General features: G+C 54.0%; 1 protein-coding gene across 5 annotated transcripts in view; it reads right to left on the bottom strand.

Annotated features, from left to right (window-relative positions):
• Positions 1-1,787: 1,787 nt before the first annotated feature.
• Abcc6 (ATP binding cassette subfamily C member 6) overlaps positions 1,788-24,622 on the bottom strand; it is a 49,849-nt gene continuing 27,014 nt past the window's right edge. For 2 of the 5 annotated variants that reach the window (XM_055613397.1, XM_055613398.1), the window contains 16 exons: positions 23,836-23,962; positions 23,504-23,680; positions 21,717-21,884; positions 19,308-19,482; positions 17,159-17,234; positions 15,387-15,510; positions 14,669-14,876; positions 11,442-11,752; positions 10,283-10,482; positions 8,434-8,560; positions 6,952-7,053; positions 5,845-5,991; positions 5,104-5,262; positions 4,851-5,017; positions 3,167-3,361; positions 1,788-2,884 (listed from right to left, as the gene is read on the bottom strand). In XM_055613397.1, the coding sequence (XP_055469372.1) occupies positions 2,776-2,884; positions 3,167-3,361; positions 4,851-5,017; positions 5,104-5,262; positions 5,845-5,991; positions 6,952-7,053; positions 8,434-8,560; positions 10,283-10,482; positions 11,442-11,752; positions 14,669-14,876; positions 15,387-15,510; positions 17,159-17,234; positions 19,308-19,482; positions 21,717-21,884; positions 23,504-23,680; positions 23,836-23,962 (2,572 nt within the window). In that variant the 3' untranslated portion in view covers positions 1,788-2,775. The other 3 variants (XM_055613402.1, XM_055613400.1, XM_055613399.1) reach the window with 3 other exon arrangements.

Genomic DNA, 24,622 nt, shown 5'->3' with positions numbered 1-24,622 from the left:
CGTCTCTAGCAGTGGATCCGAACACACCCTTCTCCTTCATCTCCATGTGCGTGCCTGTGGACTGTTCGTGAACTACACGTGAGGGAGCAGGGATAAGTTCGTGCTAGGGGGGTGCTTGTGGAGCAGGACTCGCGGGTAGCGGACTGCAGCCGCACACTGCACCTTCCTGAAGAGCACACATTCAGCACTGCGGCAGGGACCTCGGGGTCTGGGCACCAGAGCTCACGGAAACACTGGACAGGAGCCCACGAGGCTTTCCCTGCACACGGACGCACAGCAGAGCAGCACCCCGGCATCTCCCCTAAATCCCTCCACAGTGGCATTTTTGCAGAGCCGAGCGCTGCGCCGAGTGTAGAGTCATGTGCATTCACAAGGAGAAGGATGTCCACCTGCAGTGCCACACGTTTTCCCGGCACTAGAGCCCTGAGCCGAGGCAGACGAGTACACGGAGCCATTGAAGTTCACCGCACAATGCAAAAACAGCTCTACCGCTAACGCCCCACAGTGCGCCTCGGCGGGGCCGTCGTAGGTCTATCGGATCCAGCACACCCTGGGAAGGCCGTCACAGCCCTGCGCCTGCGGCCGGAGAGAGGGCACCCCAGGCTGAGTGCACAAGGCACTAGCATCAGAGCACACGGGTGTCCACAAACAGCAGTCTACACGGACACTGTACAGCACACGTGGAAATCCAAGTAACAGAGCACACGTGGATTCAGTATAACAGGAATCGTCTCGCACGTTCCCCTCTAGCAGCAGCCACGGACTTCCAAGTGCAATTTCTGTCACGAAAATGTAATAGACTGCAGGACTCGCGGGTTAGACTATCAGCAGGAGAGGATATCCTAGCAATCAGTGCCCACGGTCCACTGTTAACACAGGACACGAGGCAAGAATCTCAGCCCCTGCCCCAGATGCACAGCAGAGCCGACCACACACCGGCCAGAAGGCAGCACACATGAGAACGTTCCTGTTCCAGCGCACCTGGACAGTGAGGTGCCAACGCAGAAGTACACCAGCACACGCTGCGGTCCTACTGTCGGTGTGTGCGTGGACAAACAATACACGCAGGTATGCACATGCACACACACACACACACACACATACACACGCGCACACGTGAAACACGCAGGCACAAAACATAAACATACGTGTGTACACTCGTAAGCAAACACGTGTATACACAAACAGAAATGTACACATGCACACACATAAATTTATACACATACATGTAAACATACTAAATATATATACATACACCCACAAACATGAATATACATATGTACATAAACACACATGCACATGCAAATATAGTTACAAAAATTATACATATGTACACACTCAAATCTACACATGTACCCCCATATACACACAGACACAAATGTATACACACACACAGTAAGTACATGCAAACACATAAATATACACATGTACAATATACAGATATGTCCATGAACACAGACACAAATGTGCACACTCACACCCACACAGAAACATGTGCACACACATAAACATCCTCGTGTGTGCCAGTTCATTCGAGGCACCGGAACGTTTGTGGGTTTTGGAGGTGGCGGCTCAGCAAGACACCCCTTGTCTCGGGGTCAGTGCGTGACCTTCCTAGAGCCACAAAAGAGAATCTTCCACATGGGGCAGCAGCGCCACACACATCGCCTGTGGCTGTGGTTTTCCTTGGTTTCTCTGGGCACCTGCTCTGGAGGTGGGACTGGGTGGGTGTGTCAGCTGCTCTCCCTTGCTGTGAAGAAACACCACCGGAAGCAACACCACCGGAAGCAACTCTGAGGAGGTTTATTTTGGGTCATGGTTCCAGAGGTGGAGTCCGTGATGGCTGGAAGGTGTGGAAGCGGGAGCAGGGCGCAGCTGCCGCCTTTCATCCACACACACAGGAGGCAGAACGGAAGGAAGTGGGAAGAGCCTGGAGCCCACCCCGCAGTGACACAGTTCCCTCAGCACCGCTGCACCTACCCAGCCAGCGTGCCCGCTGGGAACTGGTCTTTGGGACACTTGGGCCTTCGGGGCGTTTCTCACTTAAACGGCAGCAGGAGGCATCCTCACTTAGGGATTACCCAGGCCACTTTTGCCTTCTAGAAAATTCCTAGCACATTTGCATTTGGAGGTCTGGCAAAGTTTTACAAAAATGTCTGTTTAGACCAGTTAACTCAGAGGTCTCCAGATATTTTCCACTTCAAATGTCCCTCCGAGTTCATGCTTTGGAGGGACTCTTTGGCCCCTCCCTGTTCTAGTGTGACTAGATCATGCCTCAAAAAACAATGACAACAAACAGTACTGCATCATACACAGACACACAAGATTTGGGGACATGTGAACACGAGTCTGTCAGTGTCAGTATGCCACCTGATCTTGCCCTAGAACAAACAGGGCAGAGAGTCCATGGCTTCCCTCTTCATCATTTCTTCAAACGGCGTGAAATCTACAGTGACTTCAAAATAAGTAGTTAGGGGAAATGTGCACACCACTAGGGTGTCCAGCCTGATCGGCCAGGGGTAGGGGGTGGCCTTGAAGTGGACAGCTTGGGCTGAGAGTCACCGTCCGCTTTGACTGCAGGGTGAGGATGGCCTTGCTCAAGCCAGCCTGGGCATGCTGCGTTCTTCTTGGTATTCCAATAGTCCATCACTTTCTCTGCCATCATCCTCCCAGACAGGAGTCTAGATTGGACATCCTGTGGAGTCCCAGTGGCCACTGAATCTCTGGCATCTCCAGCAACTCTATGGCTCTAGGGGGGCTGTGAAGAGTCCTGACTCAGGCAAGGCCTGACTCCTGGGCGAGCCTGTAAAACAGGCCTTTCTGGGCCAGCAGCTGGGCTGGGCTGCCACTCTCTGCCACCTGCCCCTCGTCCATGACAAGGACCCTGCAAGGAAGACATGGGCAGTTCCTGTGACAACGGCTGAGGCCCTCGCTGAGAGCCCAGCTCTGCTTTGAATCCACTCCCCAGGTGTCTGACTTTCCAAGCCGCTTCCTGGTCCTCCCAGCATCCTGGCCACACAGGTCCTGGGCAAAATGCCTTCCCCAGGGACTAGGTCGTGCGCCTGGCACAGTGGGCACTTCCTGATCCATCCCTGGACAATTTCAGATGAGCACACTGAGTATCTCCCCTGCCTCCTGGGCCCCGTGATCGCTGGGGACGACTTACCGGGAACAGTCCATGACAGAGCGCAGGCGATGAGCGATGAGCAGGACTGTGCACTGCGAGAACCAGCGCTCCAGGGCCGCCTGCATTTGCATCTCCGTCCCCGGGTCCACGGAGGCGGTCGCCTCATCCAGGATGAGGATCTGGGTTTTCCGGAGAAGGGCACGTGCCAGGCATAGGAGCTGCTTCTGACCCACGCTGAAAATAAACTGCACGGTCAGGCTAAGTAGGTGCCATCAGTTGGCACAACAGGCCTCTCTACAAGCAGGCCCTGGGGAAAGCTGCTGGTGGCGCCTGCTTGTGTCGTCCCCACCCCCACCCCGGGAGGGGCCCCGCCTTCCATTTCTGCTGCCTTAGTGCAGCCTGACTGTGGCCAACACATTCACATCTTCTGTGCCTTGGTTTCTCCACCTGTGAAAAGGCTGCTTTCTTTCTCTCTGTGGGTGCGTGTGTGCATGCGTGCGTGCGTGCATGAGTGTGTGTGTGTGTGTGTGTGTGCACGCGCACGTGTGTGCATGCGTGTGGAGGCCAGCAGTGACACCCACTTTGCTTCCAGAAGCAGAGACTCCCCGACCCAGAGCGGGCAGCCTTAGCTAGGGCTCCAGGTCTCGCATCTCTGCCTCCTGAGCACTGAGGTCACAGGCAGCTGCTGGGCCCACCTGGCATCGACATGAGACCAGGGCATAAAGCTCTGGTCCTCGCACTCGCCCAGCAGGCGCTGTACCCACTGGGCACCTGTCTCCCAGCCCCCATCATAACATGCCAAGTGTCCAAGTAGAAACCAGACACAGAAGGTGGCTGTTGCCCCTATTTTGTTCTATTTGACACAGGGTCTCACTATGTGGCCCTGGCTGCTCTGGAACTCACTATGTAGACCCAGCCTTGAACGCGTACAGATCTGCCTGCCTTTGCCTCCTGAGTGCTGGGATTAAAGGTTTGGAGTACAGCCTTACTTGTTTTCTGTTTTTTCTTTTTTTGTTTTTTGAGACAGTGTCTTGCTACCTAGGCAGGCTGTTCTCAAACTTGAAATCCTCCTGTCTCAGCCTCTTGAGTGCTGGGATCACAAGGCCGCAAGAGCAGGATCAGTTATGAATGATGGTGCTGCTATGATCAGGGAGGGCTGTGGGCCGGGGCTGCAGAGCTTCTGAGGCATGCACAGCCTTGCCCAGCCCTGCCCAGCCCTGCCCACCCCACGTTAACCACCCTGCACCCCAAAAAATAGTGTGACACTCCTCTTTATGTTACGTGTGTCTCCTCCTTAAAATGTTTTAGCAAAAGGCATCACTAGAGAGAGGGTTCAGTTGGGGAAATGACTTATGTACAAACATAAGGTCTTGAGTTCAGACCCCAACCACCATGTAAAAGCTGGGCACAATGTCACATAGCCGCTCTGGGAAGGCAGAGTCAGGAGGATCCTGGGAGTCCATTGGCCAACCAGCCTAGGAGAATCAAAGAGCACCAGGCTTAGTGAGAGGCCCGGTCTCAAAAAATATGGTGGGGAGTAATAGAGGAAGACACCCAAGTTGACCTTTGGCCTCTACACACCACACACACACACACACACACACACACCCCACACCACACACATGCTTGGCGCTGCAGGAAAGGGTTGGGGCTTATACTAGCAGAAGGGGTCTGCTCAGAGTCCAGACTTCCTTCTGGTCCTGCCCCTGGTGGCTGGCCATACCTCAGGTCATCTCCCTGGCCAGCACACTCATACTGCAGCTGGCCGGGCAGGCTGGCCACAAAGGCCTTGAGCTGCACTGTCTCCAGCGCGGCCCAGAGGCTTTCATCAGTGTGCTCCTGAAGCAGGTCCAGGTTCATCCGCAGAGAGCCTGGGAACAGGACCGGGTCCTGGCCGGAGGGACAGGAGGGAAGCCGTCAGAACAGGGCCGTCACGGCCCCCTCCCCCACCTCTGCCCCACCATCCGTGGTCTCACCTGAGGGATGATGGTGATTCGGGACCGAAGCGTGTGCAGCCCCACACGGGTGATGGGGACGCCGTCGATCCAGATGCCACCCTCGGAGGCCTCCTGAAGCCGCAGCAGGCCCCAGGCCAAGGAGGACTTCCCGGCCCCTGTCCTGCCCACGATGCCCACCTGCCAGTAACGCAAGAGTGAGGCCACCATGAGCAGGCCTGCCCCAGGCCTCGGGTTCACAGACCTGTCTCTGTGCCCCCCTCCACTGAGCGTGCCCCCTCAACACAGCTGCTCACTGTTCCATCCCCCCTGGGCACTCTAACTTCTCCTGACAGTTCTGCCCCTTGCCTTTATGTCCTGGCCACCTCCGTCACCCTCCATCCTTCCAGGTGCGCCCTCCCATTTTCCGGCATCCTCCTGCATCCCACCCTACCCTTGCCTTCTCCTTCTGGCCCCTCTTCTTTCTTGTACCCACCATCCATCCACTCTCCCATTCACTCCCAATCTTTCTTTCTCATTCCCCACCCTACACATGGGTCTCTCCCTTTCCTACACTCTACCCTCCTCTCCTCCATCTTCTATCCCTTATCCCTCCTTTCACACAGCCCAACAATGCCTCTCCTCCGGGGACAATAAGGTAGATAGAGGAACCCCCTGCCCCCGAGGCAGATCGGGGCCTGGGAAATGGAAGCTGAGAAACCTGGGCAGGGCCTATGCCCAGGAGCCTGGAGCCCACAAGGACAGGCTGGGAGGGCCGCCCACCTTCTCTCCTGCATGGATCTTCAGGGACACACCCTTCACAGCCAGCGGCAGCTCTGGTCGGTGTCTGAGCCCGAAGTCCTGGAATTCAATCTGTCCGCTATGAGGCCAGAGAGGCTGCGCTGCACAGGTGGGCAGCTTCCAGGGAGCCTGGGTCAGGGAGAGGTCGGCACAGCTCAGAGGAGCTGCCCCAGACCTCTTCACAGGGGCCTGCCTCTCAGAGCCTCACCTCCCCACTACACTGTTCATTTGGAAACTGCCCCAGGGCATCCTTGTCGTTTGGGGACAAGGTCTCAGTATACAGTCCAGGCTAGCTTCTAACATTCCTGCAACCCAGACTCGCCTCTACTTATTTAGCCTGCGCTGGCCTCCAAATCACTTTTTCCAAGCTACACTCCAATTCTCTGTGTAGTGCAGAATAACCTCTAACTTGTTGTTATAGCCCAGGCTGGGCTCCTGCTTGCTTTATATAGCCAAGACTGGCTTCTAACATAAGTAGCCCAGGCTAGCCCACAATGTAGCCCAGACTAACCTCAAAATTTCTACCCGGCATAGCTTTTCACTATGTAGCTCAGAGTAGTCTCAAACTCGATACATGGACCAGGCTGTCTTCACCCTAGCAGCAACTCTCCTGACTCAGCTTCGAGTGCTGGGGTTTCCTTGCAGCCTGCTGCACCTGGCCTGAAGCCGTGTCATTTCCGTTGCCGCCCTGTTCCCGTGGCATTGCTGCTACACTCCTGAGGCGTCATGCACCTCGGGTCTGTTTTGGCTCACTGCAGCTGTGAGGTTGTCCCGGCTTGCTGCTGGGTTAAGATGCCACTCTAGCAGCACTGTCCTTTTCATGGGTGACGGCCTCGTCCCGTCCGTGCCCCGCTGCACGGCTGGAGCGTGGCTGTCCTGTAACACTGTCACCATGCTGAGGGAGCGCCCCTCCTGCCCCTCCTGAGCACTATCACTCAGCGCTCAGACAAGTGGCCTGCCCTGCTCCAGGGAAAAGCAGGGTTTTAAGCTCCTCACTCTCGCTGCAGCCCACGGCGACGCTGCTTGTGGGAAGGAAGGGGCAGGCAGCAGCCTGGCCCGGCGCCCCTCAGTCCATCACCCTGTAGTCACCTCTTTGGGGGTGCTCGCGTAGTCCTGCACCCGCTCCACTGCCACCATGCTGTTCTCCAGGTCCGAGCAGCTTCGGACCACCCACTGCAGGGTCTGTGTCACCTGGGTTGAGGAGACACCTCAGCTGGGTCCTCTGGGTTCTCAGCATCCGGCCTCACTGCCCAAGTGCCAGGTGGGGGTGGAGAGGGGGGTGTAGGAACAGGGAAATGGAGGACCTGCGCCCACAGGGGTGGGACTGGACTTCCGCCAACAGCACATAGGGTGCAGGTGACAAATCCGCTGGCCCCGAACAGTGAGACAGGACCAGGAGGGTGCCTGGCCCTCCCAGGACACCAGAAAGACCTGGCTCTGTGGCTTCCATTCAGGCAGCCTCTGCAGTCGGGCTAGGTCTCCCCAGATTTCCACCCCGCTCTCAGCCTCCGACTCCACGAGCGAGCGGTTCCCTGGCCGGCCCGGCCCCCTCTGTCCTCCCTCTTTTGGCCGTGTCTGTCTGACACCAGGCCCCCGGCCTTTCCTGCTGCTGCCAGTTCTGCCCAGAGCACTGACCCCCAAGGGAGATTTGATCCACAAAGCATGAAGCAACAATTCCACCATCTGATGCTGCCTGTACAGATGAGTGAGAGAGGGGAGAGAGAGAGAGAGAGAGAGAGAGAGAGAGAGAGGAGAGAATGAGTGTGTGAGAAAGGAGAATGTGAGAGAGTATGCATGTAAGAGTGTGTGTAAGAGAGAGGGTAAAGAATGTGTGTGTGAGGGTGTGTTTTTATGTGTGAGAGAGAAAGTGTATAAAAGAGAGTATGTAGCTGGGTGTGGTGGTAATCCTGTAATCCCAGCACTTGGGGAGGCAGAGACAAGTGGATCTCTACAAAGCAAGCCCAGGACAGCCAAGGTTACAGAGTGAAACCCTGTCTCAGAAAAAAAAAAAAAAAAGAGTGTATATGTCTGTGTTTGTGGACACGGCATAATAGCAAAAGCTAACCACAAACACCCCGCTAGAAACCTGCTGTCAACCCCTCCCCTGTCGCAGCTAACCCATGGATGTTCAAAGCCCATCACTTGGACGGGCACACGGACGGTCTGAGCTGCTTGCTTGAGGCCACATAAGGTTCCCTAAGAGCCGTACTTCCCCAGTGCTGGGCAGTGGAGACCCGGGAGTCCTTGGAAATACTCCAGAGGCCCACCTGCCTCTGACTGACCCACACAGGTGAGGTGAGGAGAGGTGAGGAGAGGTGAGGAGAGGTGAGGTGAGGTGAGGTGAGGTGAGGAGAGGTGAGGAGAGGTGAGGAGAGGTGAGGAGAGGTGAGGTGAGGTGAGGAGAGGTGAGGAGAGGTGAGGAGAGGTGAGGAGAGGTGAGGAGAGGTGAGGTGAGGTGAGGTGAGGTGAGGTGAGGAGAGGTGAGGAGAGGTGAGGTGAGGAGAGGTGAGGTGAGGTGAGGTGAGGTGAGGTGAGGAGAGGTGAGGAGAGGTGAGGTGAGGTGCTGGGTACCTGGAGGGCAGCGGAGACGGAGAAGCCCACAAGGCCAGCACTCAGGTGAGCCTTGCTCAGCACAGCACAGGTAGTGGCCACGAACATCAGGCCATTCCCCAGGAGTTCCAGGTTGGCCGCCAACCACCTGTAAAGGGACACACAGCTCAGCAGGACCAACAGGACCCACTTCTGTGGGTGTGGGGGCACTGGGCACGGCCGGTGCTCACCACCCCCAGGGCCCTGCAGTGGCTGTAAAGCCTGGTTGTGGTAAACGCTCAGGACCCCAGGGGGCCCACTATGGGTCCAGACTTGGGGAGGAGAGAACACTATTCTGTCTACCCAGTGGCCCAGCTGCGGGCTGACACATGCCGGAGGATCCGTAGAGCTTCCTGTTTTGGAGATGTGTATTTTCTATCCCGGCTCGGCCTGTTCCCTCCCAGCTCCCTCCCTGGGGTGCATGTGGCTACATGTATACACGCGTGTGCAAGCTATACTCTCAACTATCATTTCTCTGGTGTCATCCACCGTGGGTTTTGCTGCTTTGTTTTTTTAAAGACAGGGTTTCTCTGTGTAGCTCTGGAACTCACTCTGTAGACAAGACTGTCCTTGAATTCAGAGATTCTCCTGCCTCTACCTCCTGAGCGCTGGCATTAAAGGCTTGTGCCGCCACTGCCAGCCGGGTCTACCAGTGAGACATGGCCTACAGCATGTCCAGAGTTGGACTGGCTTGCCAGCCGGGCTCCATAAAGCCCCTCTCCCGAGTGCTGAGACAAGCTCGCGCCACAGCCTGGGTGCTGTAAGGCCAGTTCTGCCGACCAGTCACGCCCTCCTACTTTCGAGGCAGGCTCGATACCTTCTGAGTGGTCTCCTCGCCCCGCCTGCCTCCTCGTTTGGCTCTTCCTCACAAGCACCCAGCCCCAGTGCTACCTCTCCTGGGAGCCTGCCCTTGTTGGGTTTCTCCTTTCTCTCTCACCCACTGACCTCCTTCCCGTGATACTCTCACCAGCCAAATCATTTAATGTCACCAATTGACATCACCACTAGGAGCCCTGGGCTTTGTGGGGACAAGGATCTTGTTTCCTCATTTCTGGTTCCGTCCATAGTTCAGCATGAAGTTTGTGCTCAACGAATGCATTCTTGCTGGATAGTACAGTGTGCCTCTGTCACTGGGTCCTGTTCTTCCGTTCAGCCATTTGTCCACTCATTTATTTAACAGATAGTGAGCATGTATTATGGGCTGGGCATGTTCAAGGTGCTCGGACCGGACTGAACAAGCACCTATCATGTCACTGGGGGCCTCACGTGTGATGTCTACTCCTCCTGCTGCCAGTGGAGAAGATACTCTTCCCATTTGAGGAACTGAGGCTAAGAAGGACTGGGACAGTGCCAGGCATGTGGCAAGCACATCACAAGAACTCCCGGCAGTGATTCAATCCTTCATGCCACCTTGGGTGTGACCGCTTGAATAAGTGGGGATCAGAGAGGTTGTGTAACCTGTGGGGTCTGCCAGCTCGAAACTGCAGAGCTGGAAGTTGAACCCACATCTTCTCTTGCTTAACCCCAAAAGGTGGTTAAGGATGCTTGATACCAGCCTCCTTGTCACCAAGGAAACAGAGGTTGGCATGGCTGGCTGGCAACGCCACTTCTTTCTGTGCCTCAAACCCACTGGACGTCAGGTACTCTGCTGTTGTGTGTGTTCAGATGTTCTCAGTGGGACGAGGCTTCAGACTGTCCCTGCTTGTGGGACTGCGGTCAAGCCATCCGGGCCCTCTAACCATGCAGCTCAAATTTCTCTGTGTGTGTGTGCACTCGTGTGTGCGTACATGCGTGTGCGCTCCAGGTCTATTCTGATCCCGGCTCTTCCTACCTGTCAGCTACCAGGCGTGGGAAACTGACCCTCTGGTTTTCATCCATGAGGGCGTCGTGCTGAGCCGTGAAGGGTCCCTGGGCACGGAAGGCCCTGACCACCAGACTGCCCTGGAAGGTCTCAGCCATGTGAGAACACACAGATGAGTAGCTGGCTGACTCCAGGCGCCTCAGCTGGCAGGAGGTGGCCACGTAGAGGCTCTGTGGTAGGGGACGGAGGAGGGACAGAGACAGAGAGGAAGCTCTTAGAGCACACGAGCAGCTGGCGCCCTCTGCTGGGCCTGCTTGGGCCCCTTGCTTGCTTTCTCAGGAGCAGGAGGCCTGGCCAGCAGCAGGACCCCGTTCAAAGCCATCTCCGCCTGACTCCAAAGCCTCTGCCCCCCGGTCAGGTGGACTGAGGGACGATCTGGGCCAGCTGAGGCCAGCAGCAGTCACGATCGCTGACAGGAGAGCTGGGAAGGGGTACTGTCAGTCATTGGCCTCGACAAGTAGATGGTCATGGGGCCCAGTCTAGCTGATAGAGCTCTGGCCCTGTGACTGGTTTAGGACAAGCACGTGACCCATCACCACAGGCCAATTAGAATCTTTCCTGAGTCAGTGAAAGACTTTCTTGGGGAGGCTGGGACGAGGCAGAGTGGAGGGCAGCTGAGGTCAGGACAACTGTCTACTGGCAAAAGCATGTATAGATTGAGGCCTGGCTGGGCTAGCCTGAGCTTCTCAAAGACCAGAACGCAGTGTCATGCAGCCAAACTGCCAGGCTGTGAGTCCACTCAGGCAGCAAAGCTGTGGCCCACTGCTCCTGGCTCAAGTGCTGATCTTTGTGTGAGGTCAATTTCAGAGGGCCTCTGGCCTGGCAAGGTAAAACCGTCACCTTAATGCAATACAGTCCCACCTGTGCAGTTCAGTGCTTTGCAGTGAGCATGGGAGGAAGGAACGCTGCAAGAAGTAAGGCCCAACACTGAGACATGAAGAACTCTAGGGAAGGACTGAGAGGCAGAGGCTTGTGTGGGTTCTCCGGGGTGCTGTCTCTGCCCTGGGGGTCAGGAGTGAGGCTCTCTATTCCATGCCAAGCTGCAGACCTTCCCCCACCGAGCCTTGCCCAGAGGCAGGGGACCGCCAGAAGTGACCTCAGCTAGCCCTGGGCTCTGACATCTCCATACCTGAAACCCAGCGTAGAGGAACATGAGCGGCAATATGGCCACGATGGCGAGGGGCGTGGCCATCGTCACCGCCAGGCCGACCTCCAGGAGCCCGAAGGCGTGGGTCAGCAGAGACCTCAGCTTGTCGGGGATGTCCAAATCCACCGTGTCTGTCTCCCTGGAGAAGCGGTTCAGCAGGCTCCCGACCGGCGTGCGCTCGAAGAAGCCGATGGGAGAGCGAGCTACGTCCCACAGGAGGCTCCGGAAGAGGAGGCCTGAGGCCCGGGCCCCACCCAGGAACACAGCAGCCACAGAGGCAAACAGTCCGATGGCTGCAGAGGGGGAGTTGGAGTGGAACCCGCTGTTAGGCTGGGCCAGTTCTCCCAACACCCCAACATATGATGTAACAGACTCACAGATGGAGGGCTGAATACAGTCTCCCCAACTCATGCCCACCCCAACCCCCAAATGCAACTTTATCTAGAAATACGAGTTTCATAAGTACAATAAATGAATATTCTAGATTTAGGGTGGGGCCTACATCTGTTCTTTGTATCCTAAGAATGGGGCACAGGCAGGAGGCAGATAAACAGACAGAGACAGAGAGTGGTCGGCCACAGCTAAGGGGAACACCAGAAGATGGGAAAGATTGAAAGGAGAGGTACTGCCAGGGGGACACTACTGTCAATCCTGGTCCCATAGTGCAGTGTAGGCAGTCACGTGACTCAGCTAGCCAGTCAGAGCACCAGCCACGGTGTTACTGACTGGTTTGTGATGGTTGCCTGACTCATAAAGGGGCCAATCAGATCCTTCCCTGTTAGATGAAGGATGAGCTGGAGCAGAGAGCTGTGTTGGGGCTACTGAGGCAGCCTGAGGGAAGCAGAGCGCTCCCTAGCCTTCTGCTCCTGCTACTCTCACAGCCTCCTCTGTGGTCCTAGAGACTGACCAGTTCACAGAGACGTTTTTCTTTTGAGACATGTAGCCCATGTTCTTTGTCTCATGTAGCCCAAGTTGGCCTTGAACTTGTGACGTAGCAGAGGAAAGCTTCGAATGCCTGATCTCCCTGCCTCCACCTCTGGAATGCTGAGACTTCAAGGGTATGCTATCACCCCAGGCTAGCCCTAGGTTGCCAGCACGCAGCTTGTGTGCCACCCAAATGGGAGTTCAAGCTCATTCCAGCTTGGCTGACTGACAGCTCAGGGTCTGTCTGGATTTAGCGACCACCTGCACTCAGGCAGCTTCTCCCAGCTGTGCAGACTGGTCTGTAGTGAGAATTTTGGAATTTTGGTGTCCTTAGAAAATACAGAAATGTAAGGATATGCTTTTGTTTCAATCCCAGGTGTGAGGACACGGGTCTGCTTCACAGCAGTGGACTATGGTTTGTGACTGTGACACTTGGAATTTTGGGGAGTTTTCAAGGGGCTTATATGTAAATGCTAGGGCCCTGAGAGGCAGCTGGGTTGATGGCTGGTTGCTGTTGGTTGTGATTTGTTAAGCAGTAATGCATAAAGAGGAAACAAGAAGAAGAGGAGGAGGAGGAAATTAGATGTCCCAATGGTGGTTATCAAGCTTGCCCCAAGGAGCTAGATGCCCCTAATCAACAGGAAGTAATCCAACAATGACATCATCCCTTTTTTTTCTCTCCTGTCTAGTGTTAGGGGATTGAAAGGGAAGAAGAAAAGAGAGAGAGGAGGGTGAAGAAAGAAGAACTCACCAAGTAAGTCTGGTCACACAGGTCTACAAACTGTAAGGGTCCCTAACGTCGGCCAGCATTCCTATTTTACAAGGGAGTCAGGCTCACGGCATCTTGCTGAGATGCCTATAGTTCTAGAGAGTCACACGAAGCTGCCTTTTGTTTGCAGTGGTGGGGACTGAGCCCAGGGCCTCACGCCCGCTAGGCAAGCATCTACGTGAAGTTATAGCCTCAGATGCCCCCATTTGCTTTTAACTTAAAAATTGCATGTAGTGTGTGTGTGTGTGTCCATGCCAGAGCAGTCAAGAGGTCAGAAGACAACCTATGGGAATCTGACCTCTCCTTCCACCTCACGGCTCACTAAAGTTGAACTTAAGTCAGCAGGTTTGGTGGCAGATGCCCACACTCCAAGCCATCTCCCAGGCCCCATTTTACCCTAGTACCTCACCAGCTTACCTGGGCTGTCCTTGAGTCCAGGATTGTGCCCATCCTATCTTCAGCCTCCAGCAGCTGCGGTTGCAGGCGTGTGACACTATTGCTGACTAACCCAAACAACTAACTTTCATGACGGGGCCAAACTCACATGCTCAAGAACACTTTGTTTTCACTGTGGCCATGACTGAGACAGAGGAGAATCAGGGGTTGAGGACAGTGGGGAGACCGGAATAGGGAGGATGAGGCTATAAAGACAGCATAGGTGATCCCTGAAGGGCGTGGCTGCTCGGTAGCCTGAGTGTGAAGTTGTGGCTCTCCACAGACCACTGCTGGTGCCACTGCACAGAAGGTCACAGGGTGGCTTAGTCAATATCCTTGTTGCAATATGGCAGCGTCACTTTGCAGCCTGGTGTCCCTGGCAGGGGACACATGGGAGCTCTTTGCATCTTGCCTTATGGCGGAGGTGAACCCACAGTCACTTCAGGAATTATTATTATTATTATTAATTATTTAGAAGGAGTTGAGTGTGGTGATGTACACCTGTAATCCCAGCATGTGGGCGTCGAAGCAGAGCGATCCTGAGTTCGAGGTCAGCCTGGACTGGGAGGAAAGACTGTCTCTCATTGAAAGGACAGATTAAGTGGGGCTGGGAGAAGGCTGAGCAGGAACAGGTCTTGCTGCCGTGGCTGAGCACTCAGCCCTGGGATAGCATGGTAGGCAGGGAAAACAGCTCTGGCAGGTGTGGCCGTGTGCTGTGCTGTCCACGTGCTCACGCACACACCGAAAAGAAGTAAATAAATAAGCAAATGCTTTTTGAAGAATAAAAAAAAATTAAAAAAAAGGAGAACATGGGATCGGTGGAAGAGGCCGAGTGTGCGCTGGGGAGGGGTTGTGACTGGGACTGAGGTGTGATGAACGTGGCAGTGTCAGGAGGCTTGCGGCAGGCGATTGATGTCATTAGCTAACCTCAGAGACGCCGTCTTAGAAGGGCAGTACTGTCCCCAGGCCCCACTTAAGGACAAAGTGATGGTTGGTCCTGGGACATTCTGGGCAGACACTCAAGGACAGAGGAAGTGGGGTGGGGGGTAGGGTTTGAGCCATGCTCACTGACGTGGGTTACCTTGGAGACAGCCGAGGAGCCCAAAGACCCAGCCGCGCAGGGCTGCGTGTGCCTGCCGCCCATCCACGACGGGGTCGTCGGCCCAGAGGCTCAGCCAGTAGCCCTGGCAGAAGGACGCCACTTGCTGGCAGAGGAAGAGAAACAGGGTGTACGTGCAGAGGGGTGTGCCCACCGCCCGCAGGTAGCTCAGGTATGTGGTGGTCTTCACCTAGGCGACACGGAAGGGAGGGTGGCAGAGAAGGGGAGGGGGGGGTCAAACGCCCAGAGGCAACACTAGCGAAGCCTCAGGGGGCACGCCCTCTACCCTCAGACACCGGCCTCAGGATGCCTCTGAAGAGACTCACATGGGTCATGAGAAGCCATGATGTGGGTGACTGAGGATGAGTGAGGGATAAACGCACAGGTTAAGGATAAGGGGGGCTGACGGATGAAGGGGGGCAGCATGGGAGATGAGAACGATAGCGTGGATTTCGGATCTGGGCTTCCTAGACTTGAGTGTTGGTCATAGAGGCAAGTGTCAACCCTTGCATGCCTTGCTCCTTCATCTCTAAAATGAGGCTACTACTCTTTAGCTTTTCTGAGGGACCGGGGCAAGGGGGGAGATCATAAGGATTAGGAAACAGGAAGGTTATAATCTCATTTGTCCCACAGTAGGTGCCTGAGGAAGTTGAGTGCCTTCCCCGAGGTGTTGGATCTGAAGCAGGAGCCTGCTCCTTACCCGGCCATAGCGCACGCCGTCCTCTTCATTTGTCAATCCTGTCTCCTTAGGGTCATCCAGAGAAGGCTCTGTCTGTGTGTCTGAAGTGCTGTCCTTCACAGGGGCTGACTCGATGGGCCTGGGCCTATCATTTCGAGGAAAATCAGGTTGGGTTAGTGTCTCTTCCCATACGGGACTGTGAGCTCCTTCCGGTGGAGCCAGTGAGCTCTGCAGCATTCTTCCTATTTGGTCATTCATTCACTCAGGATGGAGGGAGGGGTGTGCATTCACGGATGCATGGGTGGATGGACAGGAAGAAGGATGCATGGATACTGGCTAGAAAGAAAGGATGGATAGAAAGCATGGGTGGACGGGAGGAAGGGAGGAGAGATGCAGGGGTGGGTGGGTAGAAAAAGGATGGGCAGGTGTGTGGATGGATAAAAGGAAGGGTGCTTGACTGCATGGGCGCGTAGGTGCATGGATGGATGCATGGGTGGATGCCTGATCCAGGCACATACTTCCTCCGACATGGCACCCAGCTCCATCACTGGAGTCAAGCAAGCCTTTCCCCTGCTGCCAGTTCACCAAAAGAAAACGTTGTCCAAATATGGAACCCCATCTTCCAGAGTTTCCCTTTGGCCTGAACTTGGTTCTGGTTGTTTTGCCCCTGCTGTGCACCCTTAGATTCCTCACTGCAGCTTGTCTGAATGTCAGTTTTTCACAGTTTTGATGCTAAAGACATTCATATTCCTGTCATCTGTGGAGGTGTGGACTAAGCTGTTCTGTGCCTGTGTGTCTAGGTACAAAATGGGGCTATCTGTCATTTATTACCCGTTTATTGTCTTCCTAGCGTTCATCAATCATGCTCTCTCCCATGAATCATCGATCCATCCATCCCTTTTTCTATCCATTCGTCTGTTCCTCGTTCCTTCCCTCCACCATCCACCCCAGCATCCTTCTATGTGTCCATTCTTCCTTGTATCTAACCATTCATCTTTCCAGTCATCCATGCTTCTTTGCACCTTTCCTTCCATACATTCATTCATTCATCCATCTACCATCTGTTCTTCCATCTTTCCTTCATTCTACCCATCCATACACCTGTCAGTTCATGCACGAACATTCCCTTCCTCCCTTTCTCCCTATCACAATTCAGCTTTCCATCCACTCCCACGTCTACATATGCACATCTACCTGATTTTACTCAGCTCGTGAGCATCGCCCTGCTAGTCATGGACACTCAGGGTGACCAGCAGTCATGATGTCAGAGGACCTGTCCCATCCTCAGGGCCCGAAGACCCTAAGCTTCCCTGTGTGCTCTGCTGGTCAGGAAGTCCACACTCCTGGTACACAGTGGCCTGTTGTCAAAGTCCACTGGATGAGAGGACTGGTAGGAGGGGGCAGTGGGCTCCCTCTTGGTGCCCCCTACCTGTGGACTCTGTCGGAACTCTAGCTCAGCCTGCCTGACAGAATAGGAACATGAGTCTAGCATAGTCATGTCCAGCCACACTGAGGCTTTCCTGGAAGCCAGTCTGCCCTGCTCTAATGACTGGCACTGGCCCACTAGAAGGTACTTGTCTTAGACCTGACCATTGAGAGGCTTACCACTGCCAGTTGGCTGGTGGCTTATTTGGGGTGAGTGAATGATACATGTCACTGAGCCCATGAGGGCATCCAGCAGGCACTCCATATGTGAGTCTGGCTGTCCCCTCTCTGCCTGAGGACAGTAGCCACAAGCAGATCTTGTTTTGGCTTCAGCCTGGCCCTCCCTTGCTCAACACCGGTGAACCTACCTCTCTGGTCTGTGCTTGGACCTCCCACCTCCAGGAAAGCCTCCAAGGTCATCACCAGTGGCCTCCGCATGTGCCCCTGCAAGGGTCAAGGGTGTCAGTGAAGGCCACACTGAAGAATCCAGATATTGGCTTTGACACTCACTGCTCTCTGCTGCCTTAACTTTCCTGAGCAAACATTTCCTAGCACGGTTCCCGCTGCTGCTCTAGCAACCTTTCTCTGCTCTCAACCCTTCCTGGGGTCAGGAGCATCATTCATTCAGTCTCATTCACTCATTCAGAAAATGCTGAGCGCATGCTATGGAGTTGGGAAGTAGCAGTGAATATTGTACAAGGTCAAGCTGTCTTTGCTTCCTCCACATACTTGCCCGAGCACTGTCTGGACAGCAAAAGCTGTCTAATACAAATGGCCAAGTTCTGTGCTCACGGTCCCATTGTTAAGCTCAGAGACAATGGCACTGTGAGCCTACAGTTAAGTGCCGTATTGGTTTGAATGAGACCGGCCCCCAGAGACTCATACATTTGAACACTTGGCTCCAGTTGCTAGAACTACGTGGGAAGGAGCAGGAGGTGTGGCCTGTCAAAGGAGGTGTGTCTTTGGCAGCTTTCAGAGTTTCCAAAGCCCAAGTCACTCCCAGTATCTTGTGATTTGTGTCTCAAGATGAGAGTTTTCAGCTACCGTGCCTGCCTGCCTGCAGCCACATGCTCCACCCTGATGGTCACGGACTCCAACGCTTTGAACTGTAAGCACCAAATAAACTCTTTCTTCTATAAGTTGCCCTGGTCCTGATGTCTCACTACAGCAATAGAAAAGTAGCTAAGACAGGTGTGTGTGTGTACATCTGTGTGCATGCCTGTGTATTTGTGTATGCACCCAGGCAGAGGCTGGAGGACAATCCTGAGTATGATCCTTAGGGGTGTTGTCTACCTTGTCTTGTGAGACAGATCTCTCTCTAGCATTCACTAGTTAGGTCGTGCTGACTGGGCATTAAGTCCCACGGATCCTCCTGTCTCAGTCTCCCTGAAGCTGGGACTATGTGTGTGTTACCATGCCCAGTATTTTCCTTGGGGACTGAACTCAGGTCCTTCTGCTTGCAAGGTGCTGCAGCAACTGGGCCATCTCCCCAGCCTGTCATTTAGGGCCAATGCTGAGCAGATGTTTCTGGAAAAGGCAAAGGTAACATTAAAGCAAGAGTTGAGGATGTGGAGGGCATGGAAGCCAGCAGCGGCCTACCAGTTCACAAGCATGTTCTCTGGCCTCTAGTAGTTTGGCTCTGTGGCCCAGCACTATTGCCGACAAGCCACACATGTAACCTTGGGCCAGTGTGTTGGCTTTCGGGCCTCAGTTTTCTCATCTGTAAAATGGAGACAATTAGGCACCGTGCCTCGGCACGACTCAATGAGCTGAGGCAAGGTGAGTGTCTTAGCTGGCATTTCTCACTGTATGCTCATGGGAGATGTTACTTTTGGAAGTTTGGTGTTTACCCTCTAGAAGGCAGAGGAACCTTAATGCTCCCTGAAGTGTCTTCATAGCATCCTTGAGCATAGACACTGATGATGCACCCTGAATTGTATTCTGGGACCAAAGGCATAGGCCTCAGTTTGCTCATCTGTACAAGGCAGTAGTGGCTGGCCCTACCTCAGAGGGCTCTTGTGGGATCAAAGGAAATGGCTAAGCTGGTGAAGTGCTTGTCTCACGGTGTGAGGACCTGAGTTCCACACCCAGAACCCACAGAAAAAGCCAGGCATGGCCGTGCACGCCTGCGCCCCCGGCCCAGTGAAGGCAGAGATGAAGGGTCCCTGAAACTCCAAATCAAGGAGACCCTGGCTCTGAAAGCAGGCTGGACAGCTGCTGAGAATGACAGCTGGAATTCAGCTCTGGCCCCAGCCACATGTGAATGCACACGGGCACGAGTGTGCGCCTACACACACAAACACGCAAAGAGAACCACAGTATGATGAAAGACAGAGTCCCGGGCGGTGTCCTCGGCTGTTTGTGGGGGAGGAGAGGGTGTCTGCAGGGAAGAGGTTGCAGATGGGCCCTCAAGCTGGGTGTGGTTAAGGTACTCCACCCACAGCAGCAGGACCCTCGCAGCCTTCTCCCAGAGGGTAGCCAGAGCCGGGCACAGCCTCAGCGATGCCCAGCCAATACCTTCTTCTCTTCCACCTGCAGGCTGCCTGGCTCCATCCAGAAGGTCCATGAGGGCTCCATTCCTACGCAGAAGGTCCCGATAAGAACCCATCTCTGCGATGGTCCCATCGGCCAGTACCAGGATCTGGTCAACCTGGGGCAGGACGTGCAGCGAGTGTGTCACGAGGATCCGAGTCTGGGGTGGGCAAGAGCAGAAGTTACATGTGCTGGAGTGCCCCCAGGACAGAGGGGGGCACCCTACCCCTTCCTGTGTACTTGCCCTTGCTGTGGAGAACAGTCTCCAGAGAGAGTAGGGGGCCTATCTTAAGCTGCAATGTGGGCTTAAGGTGAGCCCTTGGGAGCTTCTCATTCTGGTGAGGTTGTGGGGTGACCTGAGAAACTCACCTTAACTTCAAAATACAGCAAGTGGAAATACATTTGAAAAATTTTTTGAAAGAAGGTTTCATGTAGCCCAGGCTGGCCTTGAACCCACTCTGTAGCCAAGTGTTCTAACTTCCTTTCTGTGACTGTGACAAACACTGTGACCTGAGGCAACTTAAGGGGGGAAGGGTTCATTGGGTTTACACTTCCAGGTCACAGGAGGAAAGAGTTTATCTGGCTTACACTTCCAGATCACCGTCCATCACTGAGGGAAATGAGGCAGGGACCTGAAGGCAGGGAAAGTACTCAGCCCAGCAGCCACCGTGAGGGTGTGGCGTGTTGGATGGCTCCCTCAGAGAACCACGCTTAGCTAGCTTTGTGGCACAGCCCAGAACCACCTGCCTAAGGAGGGTTGTAAAAGGAACTTAAAAAAAATTGGTTTGTTTTTTGAGACAGGGTTTCTCTGCAGCCTTGGTTGTCCTAGACTAGCTTTGTAGACCAGGCTTCCCTAAGCACTGGGATTAAAGGCTTGCACCACCACGCCTGGCGTCTGTAAAAGCAACTTTTATTCACCTGTTTCAGTTACTGTCTTCGATGCTTACTGCCTCTGTCCGCTAACCTAGGCCTAGTCCTAGAAGTTTCTAGCCTCTGTGCAATCTAACCAAGGCCTAGAAAGTTTTCATCCTCTGAGACTACTGAGTAAGTTCATCCTTTCCTGTTCTTACTGAGTTCTGACTGGCTGGTTCAAATCAGCTGTTCTGTCTCAAACTCCTATTCCAGATGACTTATTCAATCTAGCTTTTCTCTTGACCTCAAAATTGCTTTGCTTGGCCTCAAACTAACTCCAGAAATCTGTTCTAACCTTCTGGCTCCTTCTCATTCTCTGGCTCATTCTGTCTTCACTTGAGTTCTCTTTCTTCAACCTGTCACTCTTTTACTGTCCTAGTAAAATAAAACTCTCCCTTTCTTTTTCTCTCTCCTTCCCCCTTTCTCTCTGCACTGCCCCTTCCTCTCCATCTCATGAGAGTTGGGCATATCCTATTCTGATTTGTCACTTTCTTTTTCTGCCACTCAATTAGACATCACTTTCAAAATGGGTGCTTCCTTCTACAAACTAATTTTTCCTTCATTGTTTGGGATTAAAGGCATGTGCCACCATGGCTGGACCCAAGCTTTTCTTTGCCTAAAACTTGCTCTATACCAGGCTGGCCTTGAACTCAGATCTGCTTGCCTCTGTCTCCTGGATTAAAGGTGTGTTTGTATTCCAGCTGGGTCACACAGACGTAGAAGGTCTTTGGATGTGATCTCTTGCCGGAGCAGCCATGTTCTGAATTAAATTTCTTCAGATAGTGGTAGAGCCATCCCCAGTGGGCTGGGCCCTCCTTACATCAATTAACAGACATGCCCAGAGGCCAATCTGATCTAGGAAATTCTTCAGCCGAGGCTTTCCTCTCAGATGACTAGACTGTGCTAACTTAACAGCTAATATTAGCCAAGACATCAAGGATACCTTGAACTTCTGATTATCCTGCCTCTACTTCCCAAGTGGTAGAATTACAGGAATGTGCCATGCCCCTGTTCACGAGTGTTGGGGTGGAACTCAAGGCCCTGTGCGTGTAATACTACCACTGAGTCACATCCAACCTGGGGATACGTTACTCATAACACACATAACACCAGGGCTCCACCATGAGGTACTTCTCGAGGCATTGCAAATGGAGCCACAGTTGATGGCCACCAACTAGCACTATGAGAAAGTATTGCTACCCCAGGAAAAGATCAAAATCCTCATATCATAAAAACAATATGTACCATTTTTGGACCACCATGAAGTCGAAACATTATAAGTAGTTGAATCACAAATTCCCTAAGAAAGATATAAGTGTAAGCCACTGAGATTTGGGGAGCTGTTCGTTATGCAGCATTGTTGCAGGAAGAGCTGGTTGATACAAAGAAGAAAACTGGACTCAAGAAGAGCTAGCGAGACAACCCTTGGTTAAGACAGAACTCTCAGGACTTCCTCAGCTTCACCCTCTGACACACACTTACTGTACCCTGGAGCAGTCCACAGGGTCCGATGACCTGTTTGAAGACATGCTGGCTGACGTGGGCATCCAGGGCTGCCAGAGGGTCATCCAGCAGGTACACAGCAGCCTTTCTGTACACAGCCCTAGCCAAGCTCAGCCGCTGCTTCTGGCCCCCGGAAAGATTCATGCCCTGGGAACATGAGCGAGAAAGGGACTCAGCTGAACATCTGCTGGTGACGCCTGTCATCCCAGCACGGGAGGCAGAGGTAGGTGGACCTCTGTGGATTCGAGCCCCGCCTGCTCTACAGAGTGAGTCCAGACCAGCCAGGGCTGTTACACGGAGAAACCCCGCCTCGAAACACAAAGCAACAGCAAAACATAAGGACATAGAGGAGGGATACACCTGCTCATTCAGCCAGGGGTAGCTCAAGGTACCTGTTCCTTTGGTCACACTTGGCTCTAAACACTGAGCCGGCTAAGTGCTAAGGATCAAATCTGGCCTACTACTTGTCTTTGTAAATAAAGTTTTATTGGGACACAGCCATCTATCCACTGACTGATGGTCTATGATGACTTTTGCAACTCAGGGGTCAGAGGTGGGTAACTGGGACAGGCGACAAATGGCCCTCACACTGTACAAGAGTTACTCTCTGGCCCTTCCTAGAAAATGTAGGCTGACCCCTGGATTAGGAAGTGGGGATCAATGCTGGGGACAGAACCTGAGGCCATTGCAGATTCTGAGCAACGCCTTCTCCTCTGAGCCACAGCCCTCGTTGCTTTCATTTGAGACAGGGTCTAGCGCCTGTGGTCTTCTCGCCTCAGCTTCTTGAGCGCTGAGATGACATGCACTCCCACACCTGGCTGGGGTGGGGTCCTTTCTCTCTTGAGGCCAATCCCAGCCCAGCAGACAGAGAGCATCATACCAACAGGTCAGGTACTCCCCCTCCTCCTTAGAACTCCCGGAATTTCCCGCTTCCCTTAGAGCTAGAGACAAAGTCTGGACCATCCCCAGAAAGCTCCCACATGACCCCATTTCTCTCTCCTCATCATCTCCTGTCATAGCTCCCTGTTCCTTCACTCCCCAGGTACAAGGATCCCACCATGCTCACTGAATGTCTGTTTTCATGCTCTTCTTCAGCTGGAAAGTTGTCTCCCCAAAGCGCATGTAGGGCTTATGCGCCCCCCCTCCCCCGCCCCCCTCACCTTCAAGGACAGACCTTTCCCAGCACTCACTCATTAGGCAAAAGGGTCAGGAGAGAACATGGTTGCTCACTGCTAGACCCCACAACCAAGCACATCCCAGCAGAGCAGCCGTGGTGAGCATCAGCTGACTAAGTGGATGGATGAAAGCAAGGACTGGATATTTAGCAGTGAGGACAGAGTGGTGGCCTCAGTGAGCAGAAAGGGGCAGAGTCATAGCGTGGAGGAGGAGAGGGCAGACACCATGCATGCAGACAGTGTCTCAGAAGGGAGGCTGGGGAGCGGGGAGCAGGCTCATGCCAGCTTCTGCTTGGTTTTCTGATTTGTGTGTTCTTTAGCTCCAGGTGGCTGTGGGAACCATCTCTGCTCAGATCCTTTGGTGAGGTCAAGAGAGGGGGAGCGATTTGACTAACCTTACCCAGCAGGGCACTCTGCCCCCCCTTTGTCTCTGTTTAAAATTTTTTTTTAACAGTTTCTCCTCAATAACTGAACGGCTGCTATATGTTTGGCCCTGAGCTGGGGCCGCCTTCCCTCCTCACTTTCTGTCCCAAGTATTCCCCATCTTACTGCCCTCAGGCAGGGAGGCATATGACCCCAGGGGCTCCTCACCTGCTCCCCTATTGGGGTGTGAACTCCTGAGGGGAAGCTGGCCACATCAGACGCCAGGGCACAGGCTTCTAGAACTTTCTGCAACCAGGGCAGGTCCAGCTCCTGCCTGAAGCACACATTCTCCACCACCGAGGTATTCTGGACCCAGGCCTCCTGTGGCACGTAGGCCACGGAACCCTGAAACACGCCCCGATGTTGGTGGTTCACGTGAGAGTGGGGGAGCTGGGTGCTGAGGGTGGAGCTGAGGCAATAAGCAGGAGGGATCTTAGCTGTGCGGGGAAGATGTGCAGCATATTAGCAGCCAGGGTGGGGAGGGACAGGGGTGGCCTTACCTCAATGTTCACAGACCCTTCTACCTTCAACAGCTCCCCAAGCAGGGCAGACAGCAGGGAGGACTTCCCAGCCCCCACTGGACCCACAACAGCCAGCAGACAGCCCTGGGGCACGGTGAGGTTGATCCTGACAACCCAGGGGAGATGCAGCCCTGAAGGCCTAGCCTGGGTGTGTACCGAAGCAGGGAACCCCGGACACACCCCCATCCTGCTGCTCAGGCCTTGGAGAGCCCATGAGGAGACTATCTGGGGACTCTCCTCCCTGACCCTGGTCTAGCTATCTGAATTGCCTTTCTCCTCACATCTGAGCACATCACATGGACACGCATGTGCCTGCTGCACAAGCACCTATGGGCATGCCACAAACATTAGTATACACAGTCACGGGTAGAGCACAGGCACATTTGTGTGGCCACAAGCGTGCCACTAATGCAGATCCATGTGGACATGTGCACAAACACATGCACACACATGGAGGAGATCATGGTGTGAGGCCTTGGCAGCTGTAGCCTCTTGCTTAGGCCTTTGCAATGCATGCCTTGCTGCTCTCCCTGCCCCTGCCCCTGCCCACTCCCGTCTGCAGTCAGCCCTTACCCAGAAGCCACAGGGGCCTGTTAAAGATCAAGTCAGGGCTGGATGTGGTGATGTGCACCTCTAATCTCAGCACTTGGGAGGCAGAGGCAGGCAGATCTCTATGAGTTCCAGGCCAGCCTGGTCTACAGGGTGAGTTCCAGGCCAGCCAAGGCCACAAAGTGAACTGTTTCAAAACCAAAAAACCCAAATCAGT

This window comes from Psammomys obesus, unplaced genomic scaffold (genome assembly GCF_907164565.1).
Source record: "Psammomys obesus unplaced genomic scaffold, mPsaObe1.curated_primary_1811, whole genome shotgun sequence".
Lineage (NCBI taxonomy): Eukaryota > Metazoa > Chordata > Mammalia > Rodentia > Muridae > Psammomys > Psammomys obesus.
The sequence above is the reverse complement of the archived record's forward strand: the minus strand, read 5'-3'. Positions and strand labels throughout refer to the sequence as shown.